This window comes from Malurus melanocephalus, unplaced genomic scaffold (genome assembly GCF_030028575.1).
Source record: "Malurus melanocephalus ecotype Western Australia unplaced genomic scaffold, MMel_1.1 scaffold_315, whole genome shotgun sequence".
NCBI classification, from domain to species: Eukaryota; Metazoa; Chordata; class Aves; order Passeriformes; family Maluridae; genus Malurus; species Malurus melanocephalus.
Window position 1 is genome coordinate 372798 of NW_026623547.1, and position 27663 is coordinate 400460.

At 41.0% G+C, this 27663-nt stretch overlaps 1 protein-coding gene across 1 annotated transcript in view; it reads right to left on the minus strand.

Moving 5' to 3' along the window:
- The window catches only part of PLCL2 (phospholipase C like 2), a 101052-nt gene extending 74291 nt beyond the window's left edge, over window positions 1–26761 (minus strand). Inside the window, exons 1-2 of the mRNA XM_057377430.1 lie at window positions 26523–26761; window positions 25312–25858 (exon numbers count right to left, since the gene is read on the minus strand). Of these exons, the coding sequence (XP_057233413.1) occupies window positions 25312–25629 (318 nt within the window). The 5' untranslated portion in view covers window positions 25630–25858; window positions 26523–26761. The remainder of the gene's footprint in view (window positions 1–25311; window positions 25859–26522) is intronic.
- Window positions 26762–27663: the final 902 nt, after the last annotated feature.

Consider the following 27663-nt stretch of genomic DNA (forward strand, 5'->3'; position numbering starts at 1 on the left):
AGGGCCAATATAAATATTTTTAAGCTTTACTAAATTACAAAATCTAGATAGTATACTTATGTGAACATGTCATAAAAACAGGCTGCTGATGTCAGTGCTGCGCTCTTCACCTATCATTATTTACAACTGGTAGAAGCTGCCGCTTTGTAATTTACTAATTTCTGTTGGGTACATACTCACATTTCTTTACTAATTTCTGTTAGGTACATACTCACATTTCTAGCTGTCATGACATAAAATCTAAGCAAATACTAACAGCTACTGCAAGCATACTAACTACAGAATTAGCCCAGAAAATTTATTCTGCTTTTGGGTGAGAGATTACAAATGTTTACACACATTTGGCTAATTCCTGAAGGCCAGCAGCAGGAAGAGACATAACCTCTACACCGACCTCCAAAGTTTGAACAGCAGTGGATGCAAAACTGTGTCAGTTAAACAATTACTACAGTATTGTGATAGTGCCCAGAGGCACAGCTAGGGAAGGCATCTGACTATTCTTATAGTCTGAAACTGCCAGTTTCAGAGTTCACAGAAACAAATCGAGACTCCATAGGTTTTGCTTTGTAGTCTCTAAACTGCTAAACAATAAGGCTGAATGATGTGTCATTAAAAGATCAGGAATTTTGTCATACACTGAGCTACCAGATCCTTTGGTATTAAATCATGTACAGGTATATTGCCTTTCACTGCTGACAGAGCACACAGAATGAACAGCACAGAGAGAATAAGACAGCATTTGCAATTAGCAAGATAAGAGTCTTTGAGGGCATCCCACTGGGATAAAACCTAGGGAACTAGGATAAAACTGGGTAGAATYTAGGGAAGGAATAAATAAAACAAAAGGAAAATGATGCATAGAGAAGCAAGGGAAAMAAGAAGGTATAATGAGGGCAACCAGAGGAAAACAATCAGCACTGGTGGAGAAGAAGGCAAAAGCCACGTTACTTTTGTATGGGTTTTGTTTGTTTAAGAAATTAAGACTGGATTTTGTGCCAGTTGATGAAGATTGGGAAGTTCTGTTTGACCCACAAGATTATGGAACTCAAGGAAAAGGCAAAAGCAGCCACAAGAAGCCTCACAAGGAAAAGAAGGGGAGGAAGAAAGGAAGTGGTGACTTGTGAGCAATGTTTCACATGGTAACTAACAAATCACCTTTGGGCCACTTTCCACTGAAAAAACATTGCAGCAGTGGAATGAAACTCAGTCTCAAGAAACTGCATTCCCAGGACAGAGATGATACTCCTTCCCCAGCACACGAGTCCCTTCCAAGGAAATGCACTAGCCTCAGAATAGAGTAGTATAGGCACATTTAGAAATGGCAATACAGAACTGCTTTCATTCTTACTTATAATCAGTGGTTTTAAACATCTGCATCTTAACTGAGTAAGTCTGCAACTAAATAAGATTGAAATTTCTCTTTTTTAGTCCTTTCCAAAGGTATATTTATACTGTGARCAAGAACAGATAATATTAGGCAGACAAAATTAGGCTGCCCTGGCCTGCTACTGTCTCGACAGTAGCTCAGGTCTTTGCACAAAAAGTTCTGAAAGTTGTCATTCCATTTGTGTATTTCTGTAATATTGTTTTTATTAATTATATCCAACCAACCTAAAATCACCTATTTCCATGCATGCATCATTTTTCTGTTATTTTACTGTGTTTTAACATACTGCATATTACAAACAGTCTGATAAAAATTGGAAATAAATGGAAAAGTTGTATTTTTAATTTCAGGTGTCTTCAAACTATATGCTCCTGCAATTTAGATAAATGGTTTTACTTATGCCATTTTCTTTGAAAACAAATTACTGAAACTCATCTGCAATTTTCTTATTGTTTCTGACTACAAGTCGAAAAAGCAGTGCTCTTCAGCTGACCTCAGAGTCTAGAGAAAAGTTTCCTTCCACAGGTAAGTTAATGAAGAGGGCGGGATGCCAGCTACTCACAGTCACAGCTTTGGAGGCAATGCAGGAAACTGTGATGATTATTTCACTGTTTAAAATTTGCAAACGCTACCTTTCAGGTCAGATCTTATTTTGAGAACAGAACATGCAAAAATTCTCATACACAGCACCGGAAGTTCATTTTTTGCTTTTACTGCTCTGACCCTTGCACTAATGTGTTTTAACGCTGAGCCATATAACAGCTGCTTATTTTTCCTTTAGTGAGTGCAAAGTGCAATATAAGTAAGGTTTGGCTTCATTTCAGCACTCCACCAAAAAAAAAAAAAAAAATCCAGCTGGCTGTTTAAGATGCGACAAGATCTCACATAGCATTTCTACCTTCATCTATTAMATGTTATCTTTTTATATCTTTAAAGCATTTTTTTAAACCCACTATTTTATATATTTCAAAGACTAAGAACACAGTGATACATGTAGGAATTAGAATCCAGAAGAAATATTAGATTAGACTTTTTCCCACCACTACTTCTAAATAGACGCTAATTAAGAAGGATGCTCTTTTCACATTCCCTTTTAACTTTGGTGTGTTTTATGTTTTAAATTACAACTAAGAAGTGAGTGTAAAAATGCCAAGGAAATACATGATAAAAATACCAACTTCAAACKATTGTTTTTAACAATTATAATGTCTTTGGTTCCAGCATTAACAATATTGTTCTGTTCCCAAATCTTAAAAYAAGAGCAGTTTGTCACTCCAGTTTGAAGATAACAAGCCTAATAGAACCAATATGCCTTAGCAGGACTATTGAACTTCTCCTAACAATACACAAACAAAAACACCAACTATATGGCATTTTAGCAACAGTTGATCAAAACTTGTTTGATAGCACAGCAATCCCCTCTTTGCAGCTTCTGCATGGTGTGAATGAAACACAGTCTGCATCTCACACTGTCCTTCTACAGTACTGCAGCGAGAAAGAAAACTGGCCAGCAGATAAATCAGACACTGTCTTGGCACAGCTTTCTCCCGCTTGTAGTATTAATACTGGGCTTCTTTTTAACCTTTTCTCCCTAATGTTTCAGACAGACCATTCACAGACATTTTTGGCTGTGACAGGCTCAGACGCCAAGCTTGGCAATGCAGTTTTCCATCGGTAACAGTTCAGGCTAMAGCTGCCTTTCCGCCCGTCTGTTTCTCAAGACTGCTGATGACCTGTCTGCTTGCCCACTGTGCAAAGCTACAGCACTGCACAGCAAAGCAAAGCACAACATCAGGCAAAAGGGCTTTCCCATTCCTTCATTTGTGTTGCATAAACCACAAGAAGAGCCTGGGATGCTGAGGGCACTCACATACTGAGCTCTGGAACAATACCGAGGTAAAAGCAGCACTGCCTTGTTTTGTAAAATATTCAAAGAAACATTTATCAGAGAGCGTACAATATGCAYTCACATGTCAACCAAAGAGCACTTTAGCTGGCAATATTCTGACGGCTACAGAAAGTAGTAATAGGTGTATGCCAATTCAATTAATGCTAATTTAGCACTTGGTGTATCTCTCATTTAATTCAAAACCATTCATGTATAAAATTGCACCTATTTGTGCCAATGTAGTTAAGTTACAGGAAAACACTTCAAGTCAAGCTTTGCATTTTCTCTAACCATATAATACTTCTTWAAAAATCCATGTAAGCTGAAGAACAGCTAAGAATCAGAAATCATTAGTTTTGTTTATACAAAGATAAYAACTTTCAGTTTTACCTCTAAGTCACATTAAGTCAACCATCTAAACCAAATTTTTTATGCAAACTCAAATACACAAGGGCATTCAGTAGCAGTCAACTTAAGRTTCTGTTGTACGTATCTACACACAGAAAAAGAAGAATAGGAGACACAAAATCCAGGACCTACTTTTCTAACTCCTGCTAAGCTGTGTAACAATAATCGAGGATATAAATCAGCCTGAAMAATGGAACAATAACTGTGATCATTTCTCTACAGTTTCTGTGTAACAGTTTTAATGTAAAAAATAAGCTTACTTTTCCCAAACAGAAGTACTTTAGATTACAAGCCACAGCACTTCCTCTTTGAATCCAAGACAAATTTTTACAGTTCAGAAGCAATTGTTTTACAATGTTATTAAAATATTATCTTATCAGACTTTTTGACCTACATTCCTGAAAACTGTCATATGATTTCTGAAGTTATAAGGAAGTTCAATGCACTGAATAGATTGTGAAATGAAATGCAGAACTGAACAAAGTCTTCCCTTGTTACTATTATTAAAATAAGTACTTTGAAAATCTATGAAGATTTTAGCTCTCTGGCACTGAAAGGAGTGAAATTGAACCCATTTCCAAATGACCAACATCTGTCTTTTTTTTCTTGTTAAGGCTGAAAACACGTGATAGCCTCAAGATTTTTTTTGAATGCCACACTCCTCAACTGGCAAAATGACAGGAAGATGCACCTCTGACTGCAGAAGAGACAGAAAATGGTATTAGCAGCAACCAGCCAGGAAAGTTTGAAATCAGAGCGGTTATAAAGCCAGGCTTGATGGCCTGCATACTGTGCCAGCTTTGCGATGATTCAATCTCTACGACAGATTGAGTCAAATTTTGTAATTAATGTATGTAATACTTACAAAATTAAGTACTCTGAGGAGCTGTTAAGCATTTAAATGCAATCACTTTTCAAAGCCATAGTAGCTGTACAAAGGTTTCTGATCACACATCTATCACACTCCTTACATCCATCAACATCAAACAACCAGGTTTATTTAAAAGTCATCAGTGTACCAAAATGAAATACACAGAGAAACTCCAGACCATACACTCATGTATTTATTTGGGAGACTTGTTTTACTCTGAAGTTTCCACTCTGGCACATGGGAAACCCATGGGCTGGCTGGGACAGAGTTAATTTTCTTCATAGCAGCCCATATGGAGCTGTTTTGAACTTGTGTTTAAAAGGGTGTGGRTAAGAGCAATGCTTTGGCAGCGGCTGGACAGTGCTTGCACAGGGTTAGGGTTCCTTTTCCACCCCCTCATTCTGGCCCCAGCAAAGAGGCCAGGGGGGGACAAGGAAAAGAACCACAACAAATGACCTGAGCTGGTCAAAGGGATATTACACACTGTATAATAAAAAACTCAGGTGGCACAAAGGAATGGTCTGACTGCTGGGGACCACCAAGATGCTTATGGGGAGTAGGAGTAATTTCCTTTGTTTTTCTTTCCTCTTTTCTTCGCTTATTACACTGTCTTTATCTGTAACCAGCAGCTCTTTTGCTTTTGCTGTTCCTCCTCTCTCCTGTGGAGGTGGGATGGGCAGGCAAGTGAGCAACCATGTGGGTGTTTGGCTGCCTTCCAAGGTCAACCAAACCACTAAATATGCYAAGTTTAAGATCCTTTCCAACCCTGTTTTCTGCTAAAAGGATCATCACTAGCATCTCATGGGGATTAATAACACTGTCCTCTTGTATTTAAAATACCAATATACATAGAGGAAAAAAAACATGGGGAAAAAACAGCCAAGAAAAATGCTGCAGAGAACAAATAAAATGGGTAAGCATCTGACTAACAAACCAACTCAGTTTTTCCAATTTCTTCTCATTACTTTGATACTAAACCTTTAGACACTTCTATAAGTCAGGGAAGTAATGTTAGATTCTTAAGTTAGGAAGACTTTTTATTTTACCATGTCATTCAACAGCTGTGTTGCCAAAGCATTTCCATTTTTTTTCTCAGCACCCAGAAACTACCATTTGTTTAGTCTAACCAGTCACAGCCCAGATTGTTTTTTCTAGATCCTACTTCCAAATTATCTCTGGTTTCTAGTACTCTAGACAGAAAATGTRTCCAACAATCTTCTGAGGAACTATCCATTCTCCATATTTGCCTTGGGAGAAAAGGAAGGTTTTTTTTGTTTTTTTTTCCTTTCTTGTCACAGACCAGAGTTCAAAGCATCCAACTAGCATCAAAAGTAACAAAAAAATTCTCAATTGAAAACAAAACTACAACTCCTAGGAATCCTCCAGGCAGAAACTGCCCTTATAAGCAACCAGAYTTACAAGGTCATCTTCTTAATAATTCTGCAGTTTGTGTTTAATTCTGTGTTTTAACTTGAACTTACAATTAAAAATTAAAAACACTGGTTTTTAAAAGCATGAAAATGCTACAAATTGTTTTTATCTCTTCTTTTGTTCAATCAATAATAAATACATGGCAGCAATAAAGTTTGAATCTTTATGAGGAGCTGTGGAAGAAAACTTCCTTGCAGCCCCAGTTTTTAGGGATGAAGACTGAGAATTGTCATTTTCACCTCTGCAGAATATTCTTCAGTTCTAAATAATTCAGAWTGAGCTGCTAAGGATCCTTCATATCAACTGGATTTTATCAATTCCTATCAGTTTAGTACTAAACATTATCAACAACCACCAAAGAATTTTCTGTTCATTTTCCTCATGTTTTCTGCTCATTTCCCGTCCTTGTACGCACACTTCYTGCTTCTGCTGAGTGTGAGGGAATAATTTCAGTACCCACCATGAGATTGGCACAGGTATCTTAAGTTCAATGCAAGAGCTTTGTTAATGGATTCAAACAGAAAGCAATTTCTGTTAACAAAAGGCCAGCTTGATCTCCTCAAAAAGAGAAAAAGGCATCAAAAATGAAGAAAATAACCTTCCTCTCTCCCAAACGCAGAAATCATCAAATTGTTCCAATCATTTTCAGAACTAAGAAGGGTTTTTTTCTTAAATGGGTGAAAGAGTTGAATGGAAGGGGAGGAGAATAAGTAATATACTATCTCCCAGGAGAGACTAATTCTGGGAAGAATAATTCCAAGTAGATTTGCCAAAACTGGAAAAAAAAACAGAGTGAGCACATGCTAGAAAAAGGCTTCCTCTAAACCAAAAAGGAACAGTGTCAGTGATTTAATTCAATACTTTTCTGTGACCTTTTAAATTTTAATACCTGAGAAAAGCTGTGAAGGATTCAGTAGCTCACAGTTCATGATTATGAATCCTTTGTGTAATAATCACAGCAATACTGCATAATCAAATAAGAGAGAGGATAGAAAGTGGCTACACTTCAAATAGAGACAGAGGATAAAACAGAACAGAGACATTTAAATAATACAAACAAACAAGATAGAAAAACAGGAATGCCAAACYTTAAATGAGGATGTTGATGTGACAGATGTTTCAGAAACTCCAGGTGATGAAGACTATCACTGGGAAATTACTGGCAGCCACAGTTCATCAAGTCAAAGTAAGTTGTTAGTGTGGAAGGGTTCTGCTGTCCATGAATGGTGCCTTACAGTTAAATTAGATAAACTAACTCTGTCAAAACATATCACAAAATCCCTATGCATTGGGATTTCAAGTGTGACCCATCTACTTTCACATATTGTGGAAAAAACAGGCTGAGGGACATAGCATATTACTAACAAAAGACTTCAATTCTTTCCAAGTACACTGGACAACTGTTACATTTAAAATATGATGCCAAAGTCTCAAGAAATCTTTTAATCTATATATCATACCTGACTACTTTATAGGAGAGCAAACATGACATCAGAATACATAGTAAAACAAAGARCAATTAGGAATGAATTCTCACCATTTCACCCTATAAAGAGAATTAAGACACATCAAATTAACAGATAGCAAATTCAAAATAAAGAAAATCAAGATTTCCTCGCCAGCACTTAGAAGATACAACACTGAGCCAAAGGTTGGGCCACAGATGCCAAAGTGTACACGGTTCAAAATGAAACTGGGAAAAAATAATGGGAGCAAAACTCATCCTTTAAATGYAGACACTAAATGTGAGAATACCACCACTGACTCCAAGAGCCCTTGAGGTCACTGAAAACTGCTAGGTCAATATTGAGAGATAACAACACAGGTTAGTTCATCATTGCACTTCTCCCTGCAAGAAGCAGGGAAGGGGGAAGCAGAGTACTTTAGCAATGAAAAGTCAAAGCACTTCACTGCCTGTCTGCTCCTCTGTGCACACGGAGGCTCCTGAGACAACCAGGGCTGCTGTCCCTGTGCTGTCCCTGTGCTGTCCCTGTGCTGTCCCTGCTGCCACGCACTGCAGAGCTTGAGAGGCTGCTACAGCACCTGGGCACCTCCCCGAGGCCCCTGACGCTCTGCAGAGGTGCTGGGGCTGCACAGCTGGATGCACAGCTGGATGCTTGGCTTCACAAAGCTGCCTTGTGCAGCTCTCACCCAGCTCCCCACGCTGGCAGCCTCAGCTGCACTCAACAGCTCCGGGACAAAGCCCAGGAGCCAAAGGCAGCAGTGATGGCTGCACTGGCCCCAGCATGACCAGACTCTCCCAGTGACCCCACTGGGAAGCACCTGGATTGCCAGAGGGACTCCAATGTGGTACCTCATTACCTTGTCCTTCCCTGTGCTAGAATCCAGCCAGTGTTTGTGGATCAGGGATAGGGGAACCTGGACATCCAGCACTGAGATCATCTCTTTCAGTTATTAAGAGTTCAGCCTTTACCAAACCATGCAACTGTATTCCCTGTAGCCTTCTGAGCAGATTTTTCCCATCTAGTATCTATATAGTGGGCATACACATTAGTTAATTCTGTCTTCTTGCTTATCCTTTGCCCAAATGACCTTCAGCACTGCTTTCTTTGCATGCTCCTCAGAGCCTGCATTCAAGCACTCTTCTGCAGGCCCACTGCAGATAGGGTGATGGGCTAGATGTAAAAAGGCCCCTCTTCACAGAAGACTTCACAAAGCTTATGAAGACATGTATTTAAGAATTTGTTTATTTTTGTGTTTGCCTTTAATTTACATTACAGTTTTTAAGCCTCTGATCCATTCCAAGCTATGGAGATTGTTGCACCACCCTGCCTGCTTTGCAGCACACCAACGAACAGAGCAGCTCATGACAGCTTCCAAAACCCACCTTTTATTTTCCAACAGTAGCACGAGCTGGATGGAAGCATCGTACTGAGGAACTTGCATAGAGAGACTCTGCAGCAAATCATGACGCTATTTTCACTCATGGCAACAATCCTATTACCACCTTTGTGGATGGCCCCAGGAGGAATATATAGTCACAGAATGGCTTGTGATGGAAGGGAACTGAAAGATCATCTAGCTCCAACCCTCCCTTCCCCTTTTGGGATGCCACCCACTGCACCACGTTGCTCACAAACCCATCCAGACTGGCCTTGAACACTTTGGGGACGGGGCATCCACARCTTCTCTGGGCAATGTTCCAGTGCCTCACCACTCTCAGAATAAAGAATTTCTTCCTAGCATCTAATCTACATCTCTCCTCTTTTAATTTAAGCTATGYCCCCTTGTAGCTCAAGGGTAGTTTTGAGATATTTTCCATTTCCTTTATCCTTGGTTGTTTGAAAGTGTAAAGGAAAATTAARTGTTAAAGAACCTGAGCACAAAAGATGTGAAAGTACTCTGTAACTTTCCCTCTTTCCTTCAAATAAGCACTCCCCTTTAAGGCTGTGACCTGCTTTGTTGAATGGTTTTTTTAACAATACAAACTTATTGGGACAGCAGACKGGTATTRCTAGGSACCARAGGCTGCTTGGCCCATTAGGAATAYCACAGCAACACAATGTTCTCTTCCCATGTACTTAATAAACTCCAAGCCACAAAACAARCCCCAAAAGTAWCTMTTTTWAATTAGYCTCAAATTAAAAAAGGAATACTTYAAATATCCCTGKTTTTCAGCTTWTATTGACAATTTTAAATCCAAGAGGAATTTTGTTTTATTCCCGTATCTGGTCTTCCAATGAATCCTATGAATCAGGAACATTCCTGTGAATCAGGAACAAATACCATGAAAACCACAATTGTGGTTCACTGATACTCATATTAAATGGAGCATTTTTGACTTCCTGGTAAATTCTTCTTCCCCTTAATATATATATATTATATCCACCAAATTAAAAGTAGTCTATTCAATTAATCCTGCACAACGAAATAAATAGAATTAGCCAACAAGTTCAACCCAAGAAAATAACACCACCTTATGCTACTACCTTTAAAAGACAAAAAGAAAATGTTTCAAAACCATGGAGTGATACACAGTGAATACACATGCTACAGAATCAAGAAGTATATGTAATAAAATAATGCTATAGTAGACGAAAACAAAATTACTCTGTTCTTTTTGTTGTGCTCAACTACCAACACAGATCAACCACCAGAACTCACATAACACTCAGTCCAGACAAGAGACTGCCCAGTCACACACACACACACACACACACACACACACACACACAAAATCCCAAAGACATAAAACCCCAAAATCACAACCAAACAAAAGGGTAACATGGATGGAATTAAAAGTGAAGGACTTGCATTATGCCATCTTAAAAGACAGTTTTCTGCATCATTTGCTTATTTCTTTTAYTTGGAAAACTGCCACATTTCTTTCCTAAGCATTTGTTAGGAAAGATTTTCTAAATGATACTTCTGTCCCTTATATAGATTTCTGAGACCTTGTTTCTCTATGATATACGAGTGAAAAAAAAGTCTCAGACCTGAGGAGCTTTGCAATAACTGAAGGAAAAGAGGTTATGACAGCTAGGTATAAGAAGTATCTTCAGTAAAGAATCCCAAAATTATTTGGACAAGGAACTGTAGAAAAGGTGCCTGAAAAATGCTGAAATTTTTCAAGTTACAGCTTAAAATGTGGGGTTTGGTTTTTTGAGGGGAGGGAGGGGGTGGTTTTAAATTTTTGCATATAAGCAAAATAGGGTTATAAAATTCTAGCAGGTGTCACCTTCTCCCAATCATCTATTGTGAATTGTGAAAGAAAATACATAATGTGAAATAAGTACATTTTTCTGTAACAGTTTGGTTCAAAGTCTCCTAGGTTTTAGTACACTTCTTATTGTGTTTTACAGTAACAAATTACRTTAAAACAAAGATTTCCTGGAGGCAAGAAGAAATGGCTTTTCATTGCTTATTTAAAAGAAGTAATGAGTTTGGCAAGCTCCAAAGGCAACAGAGATGGAAACGAAGTTTTAAGCAGCACAATTTCTGCCTCACAGAACTGCAGCTAATGCAAGGCACAGAATGACCACAGACATAGTGAAGAGAGCTCTCCTGCATCATCTAAACACAGCTGGATGAGAACATGTCTTAGCAGTAGGATAATGCAAGACAGAARTTCAAACATTTCTTATTTTCTCTGAAAGTGTTGCCTCTCTCCCTTTCCTCAATACACCAGGTGTAAGAAAGGCAGCCCTGCTGTCTTTTCCCACTGGAACAAGCCTATTCCCTGAGATGGCCATGACTTTTATTAAAAGCAGGGAAGTAACAAAACAAAAATATTAGACAYGAATTTTAGTCTGCCTATATTAAAAAAGAAATATTACAAACTAAGAAGCATCATTAAAAGAACTGTATTTCCAGAAAGAAGGTTAAGAAATGTCACATTCATTTCATACATTGTAGTGCTGAGAGACAATTTGACAAGTCACAGAGGGATTTTGCTGCTGCTCAGCAACTACTGCTCACAGAAAGATCTCCCAAGACACTTTCCAGCAAGAAATTAACTGATATTCCACAAAGAAAAAAAGAAACAACACTGCAAAATATTAGTAAGTGTAGCTTTCCACAATGCTGTACTGAGCTGAAATCTGTGAAAACTGTGATCTACCAGAGTCGTAGAAAAATTACTCAAAAATATTTTGCCTTATTCAGTCACGTTATTCTTTGCATGAAACTCATCCTGACCTACAACCAAAAATCCCTTATTTTTTTCACCAGYTTTCCAAAACTACTACTTAGCAACAAGGAACGTGTGCAACACCTAACATATGTCTTTCTGTTTGTTATCATAAGGAATACTACATTTTCCATGTAACTCCTTTAAGCATTGTGGCTATGATTTATATCTATTCTGTCTGTGAAATCATCATAATACCCGTTCACTACCAGCCCTGAAATCTGCTTGCATTCTCCAGACTCTGCATTCAGGAACCATRCACTCAGATTTAAATTCCTGCCAAGTTGTTGGCCTGAAATAATACAGCAGGTTTTTTTTATCCTTTCCAGTATAACAAACAGAGCTTTGATTTGATGCCTTGCTCTTTTTTCATAAGTTTTGTTTGTCAACAACAGCATTTTAAGAATCTTTAACTGCACAATCAYCTGATCAGTGCAAGACCAATACAGTTTAGACTGTCCTGCAAGGACTCCAGAAGTTTGTTGCCAAAGTCTCCCAAGCAAGTAAAAAGAGGAAGGTTTATACAACTGCATCATTAACAATTACGAAAGATTTTTAAATCGACGGACCACAAGTTCAGTCTGTATTATACTTTTGAAAAGTCCTGGAATAAAAAAGTAAACAAAACACAAAAACCCACCTGGCTTATGATCAAAGAAGCCAACAAAAGTTTGCAGCAGAAACTCACARCTTATTCCCATCAACCACTGTGTGCAGTGCAGATGAGACATTTGAAATAAGACAGGGTTGTAAGGTGTGCATTTCTAGAATACAGAGTTGTATTCTAAATATTTTAAATAGTAAGGAAAAGAAAGCAGGGAATAGCTTTCACCATGATTCATTTCAAGTCTTGCAAAATTCAGTGACACAACAGCTAGGAGTAAGATTCTGAACCAAACAGAAAAATACATAATACTGCTCTGCATTTGTTTTGTATACTAAAAAAAATCATTTGCATTTATTTTATGCAAAAACTTTTTAAACATTTTAAAACTATGCTGCATTTTAACAGCACGCATCAGAAAAATCTTATTTCTCCATCACGTCATCCAAAGGTACCCTGAGAAGATTTACATAAACCGTATGTGATGGTGGACAATCAGGCAAGAAGATATATCACCAGGTGACAAGTTTTTCTCAGCAAAAGATGCATTTAGTTGATGGTATCCCATCAGGCAATTTTACTCACCTCACCAGAAGTAAGAAAAACCTGAAATTAATTCAGTAATTCAACAAATCCACTTCAGAACATCCAATACATGAAGAGATAGTTTGCAGACTGTATTATAAATCTAAACATTATAATCTCTTTTTTAGAAATAAAATTAATTAAAGATTCTTAGATCTTTGGCAAGTGGTTAATCTTGCAAATCATTTTTAGTGGCCAAAGCTTTACTTACAAAGCACTTTCTTATTCTACCTACCCCATCTCAAAGGATTATAGTAAATTTTATATATYCACTAAGGACTGAGTTGAATTTGGGATTAGATGTAGAAGGATAAAAGCTTTTTCTGCAGCTGACATCACTGAAAGTATATATTTGAGCTATGATTTCCAATTAATATGAAAATTCATCAGCAATTATCAGGACAAAAAAAGGTGAATTTTCTCCCAGCAAGGCAAGAACTCCTAAACTACTATTTTGGAGGTTACGTTCTATACTTATAGACAGAAATATTAATTTCTACATGTAAAACAATGAAAATCCATTTCACATTCTATTCTTGCTACTCCAATTGAGTGTCTGTCACTTACAGAGGAAAAATAACACATAATCAGAACATTTTAGAACAAACAGTAGAATTACCRGAAGCTTTGAAACTTAATTGCATGAAGATAATGTTGTTGAAAGTGATGCTCAAAAATTATGAGCCAGACACTGGACTCTTGTCACAAAATGGGAACACAAAAGCACCAGGATTCAAAAACCCTCAGGAATTCAGGAATAACCAAGGTATGCTTTAACACAGCAGCCCAGCTGAGCAGGAACAGGTTAACAGGGATTACCTTCCTTCTCAGTAGTGAGAAAGTACTGAAGAAGAGAAAGAAAACAAACCAATTTCCCTCCCCAAAGGAGAAAGACAGACAAGCAACAAATTGTTGGGATTTCCTTCCAAGATAAWGCTGTTGTATCAATCTTGTGGGACACAGAAACTTCTAGTTATCTTTGTCCTTCACTGCTTACTGTATTTAATAATCTTTTTAATCCTCGGTTGAATAATTCTCTGAAGTGAAACTTTAGATGTTCTATTTTCAGGAAGCTATCTGATCTCATTGTTATACTTTGTGTGAGTTTTCTAAAGAATAAAAATGCCTTCTTGTCTCTTCTGGACTCTGACACGGTCAATCTGAAGAGCCTCAGACATTACAAAGGCAAAAGAAAAAGAAAAAAAAAAAAGATTGAATAAAATAATCCATTAACATGAGTGTTGGACAAAAATCTTAAAAGTCAACCACAGCTAGAAGTCAGATGTGCTAATCAGCGATGTTTTGTGCCACCAGCACCATGGAAAGAYTTTGTAACACCTTAAAAGTCTTCCAACAGAACTTCTGTCTCCTGAAAAGATGTTAATGGCAGCCACTTACAACACAAGTATCATCACCAGCATAGCCACTCTTACACAGTTCTTTAAAAAGAAGGTTTTAAATATTTAGCAAAAGGTTTTAACAGCACTCTCCCACTGCCAATTAGCAGCAGTGATACAATTTAAATATTTGATGATGACAACACTAAAAATAAATAAATTACATTCCAATTTAGTATCACAATATTGCTAAACCTTCATTATGTTATAGTGGATTTGCACATTTGACTGGCACACATTTGGAATACCATTTGACTCCTGTGCTGCAAAAAAATAATAAAATGGAAGGAAAAGAACATATAAAGGGCACCAGAATAAAAAAAAAATAAACAGAAAAGCTTCAATAGGCAGAAAAACTAAATACATCTAGGTTTTTTTAGCCCAGAAAAAAGAAAAAGCTACATAAAGCAAATGTGAGGAACACCTCTCAGGTCATTTGTGGAAAAGAGGAAATGTTCTTCTAACATAAGAACCAGGGGATAACAGGTAAACAAGTAAATAGCTGCCTGGTAAAAACATGCAAAGAAAAATAAAGGACTTCTTCACACAACATATAATTAAGAAACTGCCATAGGAAGTTACAGGGGTAAAAAACATCCAAAATTCAAACTGGCCACTGACAATTAATGGAGGACAGAAAAACACTCCTAAGGATGAAACATGTCTCAGCTCCAGACCACTTAAGGCTGGAAGCAGATGTCAGGAAAGGAGGCTTTTTCTATTTTTCCTGTTGGAGGCTACATAATGAGCCAACTGGACTTTTCAGCCTGACCCCAGCAGCCATCCTTAAAATCCACAAGGGCTGGGAGCTTTTGAAGACCGGGAGAAACAGATGCACCTGCCCCAAGCTGTGCAGTCAGCCTTCATCACAGACAGGTTCGAACCCCAAAGCCTGTGGGATTTAAACCCACTGTGAAGGTTGAGAGCCTTGCACTGGAACCTGCCCTCCCCTTTCATCCCTCCTTCTCTGGGGATTCACAAGCAGACACGGAGTACTGCACAGAGCACACAGAGTTCTGCTCTGCTCCAGCACTTTGCTGGGAATAGAAGGTTTCTCCAGCAGCTGTTACAGACAAAAAGCAGAGTGTGGCCAGCCTGCTGCKGCTGAAGCAGCAAGGCCAAGCTGTACAAGGGATGAGCAGGCAGGGTGACACCACAGATGAGGTGATGGACACAAACCAGATCCACGCCAAGCAGGCCAGTGAAAGACCAACACTATCAATTCTTCCACAGCATCCYTCTAAACCTACAGAATACCACAAGATAATTCTCACAACTAAAAGCATTCAGATTCCAGATYGGGCTGGCTGCTCACTAAAGGACCAAGCATAAGGCACATGGAACTCATTATTTAAGCTGGAAAGTGTTAATCTCACACAATGCTTCTGAAACACATCACTGCAACTACTACAGCCAGGAAGAACAAAGAGAAACTAAAGGAGACTTGGGTTTAACAAATTAAATACATCCAATAAGCCTATAAAGTTCTTGCAGGCTCTTCAAAAGCRAGGAAAACCTAATACTACACAGACTCAGACCACTTATGTCTGATCTACCTTTCTCCACTATGTGGTAGTAATGTGCCATGACTAAATACATTCTCATTTCACATAAATATTAGTCTTGAACTCTGGGATTTGTGCTGGCTTTTTGTAACAGACTGCTATCAGCATATGTCAAATTATTTAGGGACCATTCTCTGTTAACAACAAAATACATTTCAGTTGATTCAAGCTGTTTCCTGAAGTGATTTATTCCCAACTATTTCCAAGTTYTTCCTGCTTTATGTAGCAAAAATATATGTATTTACATTGCAAACACATGAATATTGCAATGGATATAAGCATTATTTCACCAACTCAGAAACTAACTTATCCTGTAATACACATACAAAAGAGATTTATTCTGCTTCAAATTTACTAAATAAAAAAGCATAGTAGAGCATACAAATTCACTGTCTTTGCTTTTTTTTTTGGTGCTCCTGTACCATTCACAGGAGTTACTTAAAATCAATAAATAACTGCCTATCCTAAAACCCCCAACAAYAGGAAGAAAACATTCTTAACAAAAGATTCAACAGCAAGATGAATTTGTGTCCTCTTAGTCCAAACTACACTTTGGTAATACAGAGAATTAAGCAATGAAATCATATTTTTTTAAATAAGCAGTCATTTACACTTTATTTTAAGGAATGCAGCTAGGGGAAACAGTTGACAATGTCAAACACTTTCATCACAGGGAACTAGGTAACGAAACACAAAGCATCCTGGATTTCCCATCATAAGAGGTGCTTCAMYAAACAAAACCCATGCAGACCATTYTGCTGCTGCAGATTTTCACAACCATTCTTTCTCTCCTATGCTACATTAAAAAGGGCAGGAAAKGATGGGGATATGTTCGCATTCACAGATGCTAAAAACATCAAAGCACACACACAACTTTATAATGCTCTGCTGTTTTTTACTGTAAGCTAATAATAATGCTGGTAAGAAGAAAGGAAAAGAAAATGTAAGAAAATGGGGGGAGAAATTATAACCACAGAAACTCAACCATAAAAAGATCTTGAAAATTCTGTGGAAGTGCTTCTTACCACAAAAGCAGCAGGTTTTTTTCTTCTGCAATACTGATTATTTCATAATTTAAAGGAAATATCAAATCATTTTCATCAATTTTAGCGAAGGCATGAGGACAGTCATTACACTAACATGCATAATATCAATCATCTGCTATATATTTGTATGGTGCCCATTTCTTATACCAAAATAAAATGCCTAAGTAAATTTCTTTTATTAAAGATTTTTACAGCAAATTTTGAAATCCAGCTTAATATCTTGTTATTTTTTATTGTTAATGTTATAAAACTGTCAGCTGCCATTCTGAAAAGGWGCTGATTTGTTTGTTTAAAGATGCTTCCTGTCTGCCTACACTTATTTSCAGAATGTGAATATTTGATATCTGAAAAGATCCCTGAGCTCGGTATARAATCTGAAGTACTCGAGGATATTTTACTACTTATTCCAAAAGGCCAAATGGCATTAAAAGGAATCCCAAGAGAGGCAGAAATGAATCACAGCTATTTTACTTTCCCAAGGCTAACACTGTGAGCCTCAGCACTGCCGATTTCCAATCACTCGCTGTGTTACACTCTTCACTGTTTCGAACACTCATGTTTTGTGAGGTCAAGGTCTAGGAGGGAGCAGGTGAGTGAACTYAGGGTTGTTCCTCTTCAGAAACGAGATGAGTCTAAACAGACAGCTCTGGAAAAGAAACTAGTTAAGCAGATACAAACAGAGGTACTGCAGTCAAGAGGATGGGCAACATATCCTTTCAAAGCACTGCTTCATGCACAGTCCGCCACAACACCACGGAGTAAGGACATTGGTGGCACTGCCCCGTGTTTAAAGGCATGCCAGATGTGAGGAACAATAAGTCATCACAAACACAGCTGCAAAACAGGGAAAGAGGCCACTTGCTACTTGCTCTCCTTAAAGACAAACAAACCAGCCCTTCCAAAGGACTGCAATCCAGTAATAATATCAATTTGTACTTAATATTATTTTAATATATTTAGAAGGAACAAAATTTTATCATAAATTGTATTTTTTAACTAGATTCTGCAACATCATATTGCCTGATTTACAGGTGGTAAAGAATACAAATAACCATCTACACTTAAAAAAAAATGAGAGCATGGTTAAAACGGAATATTTATCTGAYGGTGGAAGAGCTGCATGCATGTTAGAATATAAGTTAAAACCAGAAAGAACCTGACAAATTGAAGATATAATCTGAAATAATTAGAATGCAGTTAGTAGGACAAGTCAAAGYTTTCTGCAGATGATTGCTTTTGCCAATTACAAAGAGGAACAATCAGGCAGCCGGCTACATAGAAGGATCAGAAACAAAAGGTGATTAACAGACAAAAAGCATCATACTGAAATTTATTAACAATTGATCTGGTAGCAGAACAGTGGAGAAGAGTAGACTGACCTCTTGAGGTCTCTTCCAACCCTATTTTTAAGAATTCTTCAATACATATGTATTGCTGATTTTCATCACATTTTTATAATTTCCTCTTCTCCATGTATATTTCACATAAATTACTATACACCTCTTCTCCCCCAAATCTACCTGTTAGTCTGTTTATATTTAGACTTGTAAACTTTGAACCCAACCCCACATTTGCGCAAAAACAGAAATAATTTAGAATCCATGTATTAATATTATAATATGTGATCCAACTTAATCTGGCCCTTAAGAGATTGACAATTGGCAAATTTTATAAAAGGGTTTTTTCACAATAGAATCAGTGCAGATAATACAAGTACTGATGGCAATATCACCCACGGACCAGCAAAGGCTGGGAAACTACACAACTAACTTGTCCTGTCATTGTCTGTTTAAATTCTTTTAATCTTCCATGAACGCAATCAAACCATGGGAGCAGTGTATTATTTGTGAGCCATGGGCAGGACACCACTGCTCCAATTCCTGGTTTAAAAATAGGCTAAACTAGTCGTGGCACTGAACAGGCCTGATAATAGGCATAAGCAAAAATTTCATCAGGTATTCCTAATGAGTTATAATTCCATTAATTTTTCACCACTGAACAGACTGAACATGTTTTGTGGATAGTCTAAGGTTTTGTGGGCGGAGGGGATGAAGGAGTTGCTATTATTCACACTAGCCAAGCTCTTTACTCAGTCAAGAGAAACAGACAGATAAGCTCTTCCAGAAGAGAAGTCAGAGAAGCTAAATTCATCCAAATTAGGCTCCTGCTCCAAGTCAGCTTTTGGAAAAAACACTTCCCTCCGTGGGCTGTAATACATAAGCTAACTAAATCACAGTATCCTCATGTATAAATTTCTACAATTTTTTTTTGTGTGCTACATTATATTCAAATGGAAATTTGATTACTGTGTTCTACAGAAACTACTCATGCAAATAAAAATAAATAACCAAATGCAGTGAACAACATAGGCACTCAGTGGCTGTGACATACAGTGTCACTGTTATGCTAACAAGCAGTAAACTRCTTGATACATAGATCGAATGTATATATATGATACTCTATGCAAATACCTAAGGTATACAGCTTTTGCATCACAGAAGATATAATTTAGGATTGTTATGGTATTAAGTATTCTTTTAAAAATAYGATATCTTTTTAAAATTAGGAAGTCAGTACACAATCATTAGTAGAGGATGGAGAAGGAACACAAATATAGATAGGTGCTGGTAACCTTTTATAACCTAGCTGAGAGACCAACAAATCAGAGAGATAGCATCCTCTGAAAGAAAGCTCCAGGATTCATGGAGCTGCAGTTAGCCATTCAGGTCTCTCACACTGACAAACACAAGAGATAGATCTGCATTAAAACAAGAAAAAAACTAAGAAACAAACAAAACCACAGAAACAGTTCTCAGAAAAACCTACAGTCTGGCYGTCTAGYTGAATGGCTGTCCAAGGTAAGATGKAGGGRGAGCTCAACTATCGCAGCCTTCTTTCCAAAATTCATGCTTTTTTGTGCTGTCAGTTTTGGTGTTAGTTAGCACATGTGCTCTGGCCAAAGTAACTTTTACTGCTGGGACATCCACCTCCTTCTTCGAATATCTTCTGTACCCAGGAGGAATTCATTCAGCTGATACTGTAGCATTTTGTTTCCAAGTGGAAGGCCATGAAKAAACCAAACACATGCTAGTTCCCTCCTCCTTTCCCCTCCATGGCTGTTTTCTTTGCACTTAAGGAGCCTCAGCATCTTTGGGCCAAAGACTGCTCCATCAAGTTTATTTGCATCACTATACAATATGAAAGAACACAAAATCAGATAATTTCATATACTTTAAACHGAGTCCAGCAACCTAATTCCTTGATATTCTCTCAGATGGAAGCCAAGTATGTATGTTCTATTCCTGGGCCTCCATGAAGACTTGCAAACATTGTGGCTAAGATAAYATAGCACTGCAGAGAACTTAAGTCCACTGAAAATGCTACTTTAGAGTTTACCATGAATGCAAAAGGATTCATATTAAAGCCTTTAAAACAATTGTAGTTGTAGAAAACACTGTCCAGCACTCTCCATATGACGCATTTTGCACACCTTCTACAAATGGGTATACAGCGTGAGTTAGAGATCACAGAAGATTGAATAAGATAGGAACATATACTGATATTTTAACAAGGAAAAATATCTTGATGCATATGCTGTCTAAATCCTGCATCACAGAAAGACATAGATATGTTTAGTTTCAAAAGCTCTGCTGAAAATTATACCCTAGAGTATTCTACCTGCTAAATTTGGTTCCTCTGTTCTCACAGACTTTGAAACTTAAGAGCTGACAATGCTCAGGAAGTGCATGACTTTACAGACTGAAAGCTTGAGTTTAGACCCATAAAAACAAAAAGAATATACAAATTTGTTTAAGTTATCAGCCAAGAAATTTATTGACAGTGAGATGAGTATTGGTACATGCAAAAAAAAAAAACACCCTGGATTTTGTTTCCACACGCATGTTGATAAAAACTCTCCTGCTCACAGAATGCTAAAGCTACCTTTCTCCATGTGTTTCTCACTGTTGCCTTCCTAAATAACTGCAGTCTCTCCTAAGTATATCTCTTCTTATTTTATTACTGCAACCTGTCTCCTAATAAAGACATATTTATCCCCCTGGATCTCTTTCTGTCTAGGTCTGCAGCTTTGGGAAACCATGAGGCTCTGTAAGCATTTATTGGACACCCCTGGAAGCAAACAGCTCTGAGGAAACAAACCCATACACCACAAGTCATTTGCTGCCTTAAAGATTCTCAAACGCCTACCACCTCCAAGTCTCTAAGAAAGGCGTGGAGGAACCTCACACAAAAATAAAGCAAGCTCACTGCCAACTGTCAGAGCAGCTAAGAAAAGTTCACRGGATGCTCAAATCCACTTTGAACTGCAAGATGTAAATTCGTTTCACAGAATATTATGGGCAATGTTGTAGGAAATTACATAATAGGAAACCACAGCTAGYTGCACCAAGGAAAACATTATGGAAAAAAAGAAAAAAAAACAGTCACCCCAAAGCCCCCTACACAAGTGGCACATAAATTAGTTCACAAATCAGGTATTCAAGAGGCTAAATCCCATGGATGCACAACACATGATCACTATTGCCTCTTGAAAAATCMGAATCTCATAAATAAGAGAGTAAGAAATAGAATGTGAAAAAGTCTCTATAAACACAGATGTGTAGTCCCTAGCCCTCAAATTTGGTTGAACAAAGGCAAGCAATAAAATTTTTTTCCATAAAAATTACTGCAGATGAAGAGTACAATCTTTAATCCTTTCAGCCCAAACACATCTGATATATGGGAGTGAAAGGCCAAGTAAACTACTATGTATAAAGTCTGTGTTACTTTTTCCAGTAACAGCAGCTGTACCACCTGTCATCATCCTAGGTGACACTTCAGCCTCRAAGAGCACATCATCTTATACCAAACAAGAAAGAAAAAGTCAAAATTAGCAGGTGCACAAAATAACTAAGACAGAAAAAAATAGGGAGCCACTGGAAAAAGGGAACAGAGACTGCAAGTAAGAAAGGAAAGGGAAAAAAGGCAGCAACTGCTCTTCTCAGAGTTATGAAAATAGACAGCCAATGGAAGCACAGACTGAATCCAAAATAAAATACATATCTGTGCTCCTGATTTTCACGCACAAACATGCAGTTCTAAAGAATTTAATCTGAACTAGAACTATTATTCAAATATAAGTTTTCTGTTTGTGACCCAAAAGCCTACACTGTAATTGGCAGACAAAATATTTAAATATTAGATATTCCATAAAGGTGCATTTTACAGATCAACTAACAGCATCATGTTTTGCATGAATGTATGAAATCTACATGTGCATGGAACAGACCTGTTCCCTGAGGTTACTTTTTATCTTCTTTAAGAGCAGTTTTACTGAWATAAGCTATTAAAACTCCAGGCACACTTTCCAAAAACATATTACATCTTACTTTTTCCACTTTTTACAGGTTTTTGCTCTGCATGAGCAGCCAAGAAGCATCTTAAGGTTTACTACCCATGCCAGATGTCCAAAAGGTTTCATAGTGAAAACCAGGCACCAACACACCCAGATTCAAGCCACCTGAACTGCTGAACTAAACAGGCAGAATAATATCTAGAATATATTTAGACAAGTGATTTTTCCCAAAAGTATTAAAACAGTCATATCTAAAGTAAATATGGACCACATAACTTTGAATGCAGTGTTGTCACATTTTTCCACTCGAGATAAYTATTCAAATGAAAATACAAAGTTTTAGTAATCAGTTCTTGGCTGCTGAACAGATTACTGTTCACATCTGCAAAACGGTATTCAGCAGCAATAATAGCAGAAAGTTGAATAATTTTGTATTCCAAAGTGCTATCATTTCTGYAGCAACTAAGAACCTTGACTCGGGTAACCATGAAATGTAATTCAAAACCTATTTCCTTATCTCATGCTTCTTGATCTTAATATATCACAAATCCCTAGGTACTGTGACCTTGTTTGGTCCCCAGAGAGGCAGAAGGTTGCTGTATAATTAAATCATACACTACAAAGTAGTACAACGGTATGGTACACACTGCAAACAACACTACTGTCTTTCTTGGGCTACCACAGAAAAAACAAAGTGTTAAGAAATACCAGACCTGTAAAAAAAATCACTGGCAAATCCAGCACATATTAAGTTATTCCAATACCAAGCTCAGTCGCCCCTTGTCCATTGTTATGATTTCTTTAGCACACGCGCACACACACACACGTACACGCCCGGCATCGCTGCTCAAACAGGAAGGGTGGGTACAGCCTGTCAAATGTGTTCCCCTGCTCACTGCCCTTGCTCTCCCCTTGGCTGTTAAAGCACAGTCCAGAAGACAGTAACACAACTTCTCATACACTACTAGYCTTGATATTCTACACATTTTTCTATCATCCAACCAAGAGAACAACAGAGGAAACAAGCAAAACACAGACCGTGTGGAATTCGTGTTCTAACTGTGGTGAAYTGTGTGTGTTTTGTTTGCTGTTGTGATGGTGCTGTTTTGATTTTGGAGCAGAGAATTCTTTTTCGTTGATGTGACTGAAGTTTGTGGAAGCTGTATGGTGGACGTGGATTTTAATGTTAAGGGCTGGAATGCCTCTTGGGTTTGCATGACAAGATTTTGGTAGCAGGGGGCCTACAGCGGTGGCTTCTGCAAGAAGCTGCCAGAAGCTTCACCTATGACCAACATAGSCAATGCCAGCTGGCTCCAAGATGGCCAAGCTGACTGACCAGGGACTGTGGTGGTGCCCCTGGGAAAACAGATTTAACAGGACAGGGGAAAAAAACTGATCAAAAGCAATTGCAGCCAGAGAGAGGGGAGGAAAACAGACAAGTGAAACAACATTGCAGACACCAAGGTCAGTGAAGGAGTGGGAGGAGGTGCTCRGAGCTGAGATTTCCCTGCAGCCCACAGAGAAGACCATGGTGACACAGGCTGTCCCCCTGCAGCCCATGGAGGATTCCATGGCAGAGGAGATGGATGCCTGAAGAAGGCTTYAACTCCGTGGGAAGCCCACGCTGGAGAAGGCTCCTGGCAGGTCCTACGGACAAAGGGGAGCCTAGGCTGGAGCAGGTTTGCTGGCAGGACTTGTGACCCTATATGGGAACCACRCTGGAGCAGTTCATGAAGAACTACACCCTGTGGGAAAGACTCAGGTTAGAGAAGTTCACGGAAGTTCATGGTCCCTCCCATGGGAGGGAACCCATGTTGCAGCAGGGTAAAAGTGTGAGGACTCTTCCCCCTGAGGAGGAAGGAACAGCAGACACACGTGATGAACTGACCACAAGCCCCATCCCACATCCCCCCACATCACTGGAGAGGGGCAGAATGAAAGCAAGGTGCTTTTAAGATTCAGTTTTATTTCYCATTATCCTATACTGATTTGATTGGTAATAAATTAATCTCCCCAAGTCAAATATGTTTTGCCCATGACAGTAATTTCTGAGTGATCTCTCCCTGTCCTTATCTCCACCCACGAACCTTTCAGCCTTTCATTCTGTCTTCTCTTCCCTGTCCAGCTGAGGAGGGGAGTGATAGAATGGCTTTGGTAGGTGCTCAGCATCYAGCCAAGGTCAGCCCACCACAGTGGATTTTGGAAGCATATAAATATCTAAGAAGAGAATACATCTAGCTTAATTTAGATCTAGCTGATCTTGATTAAACTCAGATCTTAAGTGCTTGAAGTTGTGCTTCATTTCACAGCTAACACAGCTGTTATACCATTGGAGMAATTTCTCTATGTTCTCTCAACAATTTCACTGGAGTTGGAAAAGCTAACCCAACACATCTCTCAGAAACTGTGGATTTAAGAAACCAAAACAACTGCATTTGCAGAAATGATTGCATTAAAAAAAAATCCATTCCTTTTTGCCCAAGCTACATTCTACAACTGATGCTCCCCCTACTTTTCAAGCTGAAACATAAGCGTTTCGAATATGCAGAGCTAAGTATAAAGATGTTTCTATAGGTGAAGTACACCTCAGCCTACCGCTAAACGAGCTGTCATTTTTAACAAGAAGAATGTTCCCTATTATACCTTCACCCACCCCCAGCCCAATGAGATCCCGAATCTCTCATCACCTGCTGTGTGCCTGTCACACACACAAGCCAATGGAGCCACAAAATTGCTCTGCACAGGTGCATCCCAAATAACAAGCACACTGTGSAATTCATATCCCTCCCTGCCAGGCTGGTGCCCATGTTGTCTTGTCACAAGCCAGCTAGTTTCTCTCGCCTTCCCHAACAGGAGTTAGAGCCTTCTGCTTTAATAAACCTCAAAATATGACGCCCCTCTACCCCCGAGCGTGGATGTACACAAAGCCATCCTCTCACTGTWGCCCACTTCTGACAAAGGAAAAATCAAGTCCCCTCACCACAGGGGGGAGGAAAAAGAGAAAGAGAAAAAGCTGTCTGTCCTTTCATCTAGAGCCAAGGCTCTGTGAGCCCAGTGCATTGCCCCCATCTCCCTGCCTCTGTCACASCGAAAAAGACCCCGATGGGGAGGAGCAAGAGCTCTTACCTTAATTATGCTGCTCCTCCGGGGGATACCGGGTTTGCCTTCTCGTTGTTGACTGGTGGAAAATCCTTTTTCTTTGCTGCTGCTCTCCGGGCTTGCAGGAGGAGCTGATCCCAGCTCCTGACCGGCTCCCGGCTGGGCACAGTCCCCGTTGGAGACCCGGCTGCCCGCGCTGTCAAAGCGGGATCTCCCGCCGCCGCCKCCKCCKCCTCCTCCTCCTTCCCCATCTCCTGCCTTGAAGGCCACCTTCCCTTGGACCGGCCCCGGGGAGGAGGGCAGCCCCCCGCCGCCGGTGCCGCCACCGCTGCCAAACTCCGCCATCAGCCTCCCTGGCTACGGCAGAAGCACCACCGCTGCCCCCCTCCCCTCCTCCCGCGGCCGCTCGGCGGTGGCTCTCCTTCCGCTTTCTCTCTATTTACGATCGGGGGATTTTGAGCCAAAGTCTCTCCTCCCCGCGCATTTGGCAGCCGAGGCCGCGTAGCTCCAAGAGGGGAGGGGGGACGGACGAAACGTGTCGGTGGCGGCTCGGCGAGCACCAGTCCCGCAGCACCTGGGGAGGGAAAAGGAGACGAAACGTGACAGCCCATCCTCACACGAGGCGGGGGAGCGTCGCACCGCGGCGCGCTGCCCTGCGCACACACCAACACGCGTGGGAGGAGAGGGGCTGCCCGGGGTCCCCGCCGGGCACAGGCGCGACCCGCCGGAGGCACCGAGCGGGCAGAGCGCAGCCCCGCCGCGGGGACAGGGACCGGCCCAACCCGGGAGGCTGGAGGGGACCCGAGCAACTGCGCTTTTGGGGCTGCTCAGCSGGGAAAAACGAGCGGCGTTGATGGCGGTATTTTCTCACCCTGACACAGCGACACCCACAAACCGCTGAAGCGACGAAACGGGAGCGAAAAGAGAACTTGCAGAACAACACGCCCCGAAGCCTCTGGCCCCGGCCCGGGGGAAAGCCCGTCCCAAGCACGGCGGGGACGATCCGCGGCAGCCCTTCTCCGGCCACGAGTGGCGGCGAGAAGCGGCGGAACACGAGCAGGGTCGCCGCCACCGCCCCGCGGGGCAGCCCCCGGGCGTCCTCGGCAACTTTTGTCCCCTCCCGCTGCCCGCCGACATCCAGCCGCCCCAGAGCGGAGACAGCCCGGCCGGGGCMGCGGCACCCCGGGCCCCCGCGGCACTCCCGCCCCCCTCGGGCACGCTGCGGCCCCGCTACCCACCTCGGCGGCGAGCGGAACCCCGGCTGCCGTGCTGCAGTAGCCGCTTTTCCCCGTCTCCCCTCCTCCCCGCTATGGTCGCCGCCTCTGCCCGGAGCCGGATACAGAGAGAAACTGATTCATGTGGCTGCTTCCCTCGCTCTCTGCCGCTGCCGCCGCCGCCGCCGCCTTCCCCGGCCCAACGCTCGGCAGCRGCGCCGCGGGGGGAAGCGCCGGCAGCGCCGAGGGGAGAGGCAGCCCCGGCCGCCCCCGCGAGGAAACTCTCCGGGGAAGGCTGAGCGAGCGAWCCGGGCTCGCCCCCCCTCCCGCCGCCACCAGTCACAGGGCCGGCCCCGCGCCGATTGGCGGCCCCGCCGCCAGCACCCCCCTCCGGCAGCTCGGGGGCGCTCCGCCGGAGGGCAGGACCCGCGCCCGCCCCTTYCCGCGCCCCGCGCTCACCGGAGGATTCCTCCGCACGCCCCCGCCCCGCTCCTGTCCGCCCGGCTGACACAAAAGAGCCCGCTCCCCGGCCCCCGCGCCCCGCCGCATCCTCCGCTCCCCTCCGCCCCTCCCGTCGGGGCCGGGCCCCTCACCCGCCCCTGCCCACCCGAGGGGCTGCGGCCGCCGGGGCGCGCAGGAAGGGCGGGGGGCCGCGGCCGTTCCCGCGCCCTGATACCCCAATGCGAGCCCAGTTCGTCCAGTTAGAGCCATTAATYAATAAAGGAACGAATGTGATGGAGTACTGGAATATTAAAGGCTTAACGGAAACTGCAACTTGATGGTTACCCTCAAGTCTGTCCGCAACACGGCATGCTCGGCCGGAGTGCCCTCACGTACCCTATACACACCCGTCTAGGTTTGCTATGAGGCAAACAGGAGGGACTTGGTGTAAGAGCAGTAATTCAGAGAGCAACGTATTTATTTTTACCTCTTAACACAGCTGCGTATTGCAAGAGCTTGGTATTTCACGATTAAGTTGAATAAAGGGAAATGAAATGCCACAGTTGAGGCACTTGGCCCTTTGCTTGAAATTCAGAAATTGAGTCCGTCGCCAAGACAATACAGTGAGAGCATGAGCAAAATTGGGAATCGCACAAATAGGACTGCAAAGAGTCACACTGACCAGAGAGACACCTAAGACAGCCCACACCATCTGACCTTCAGC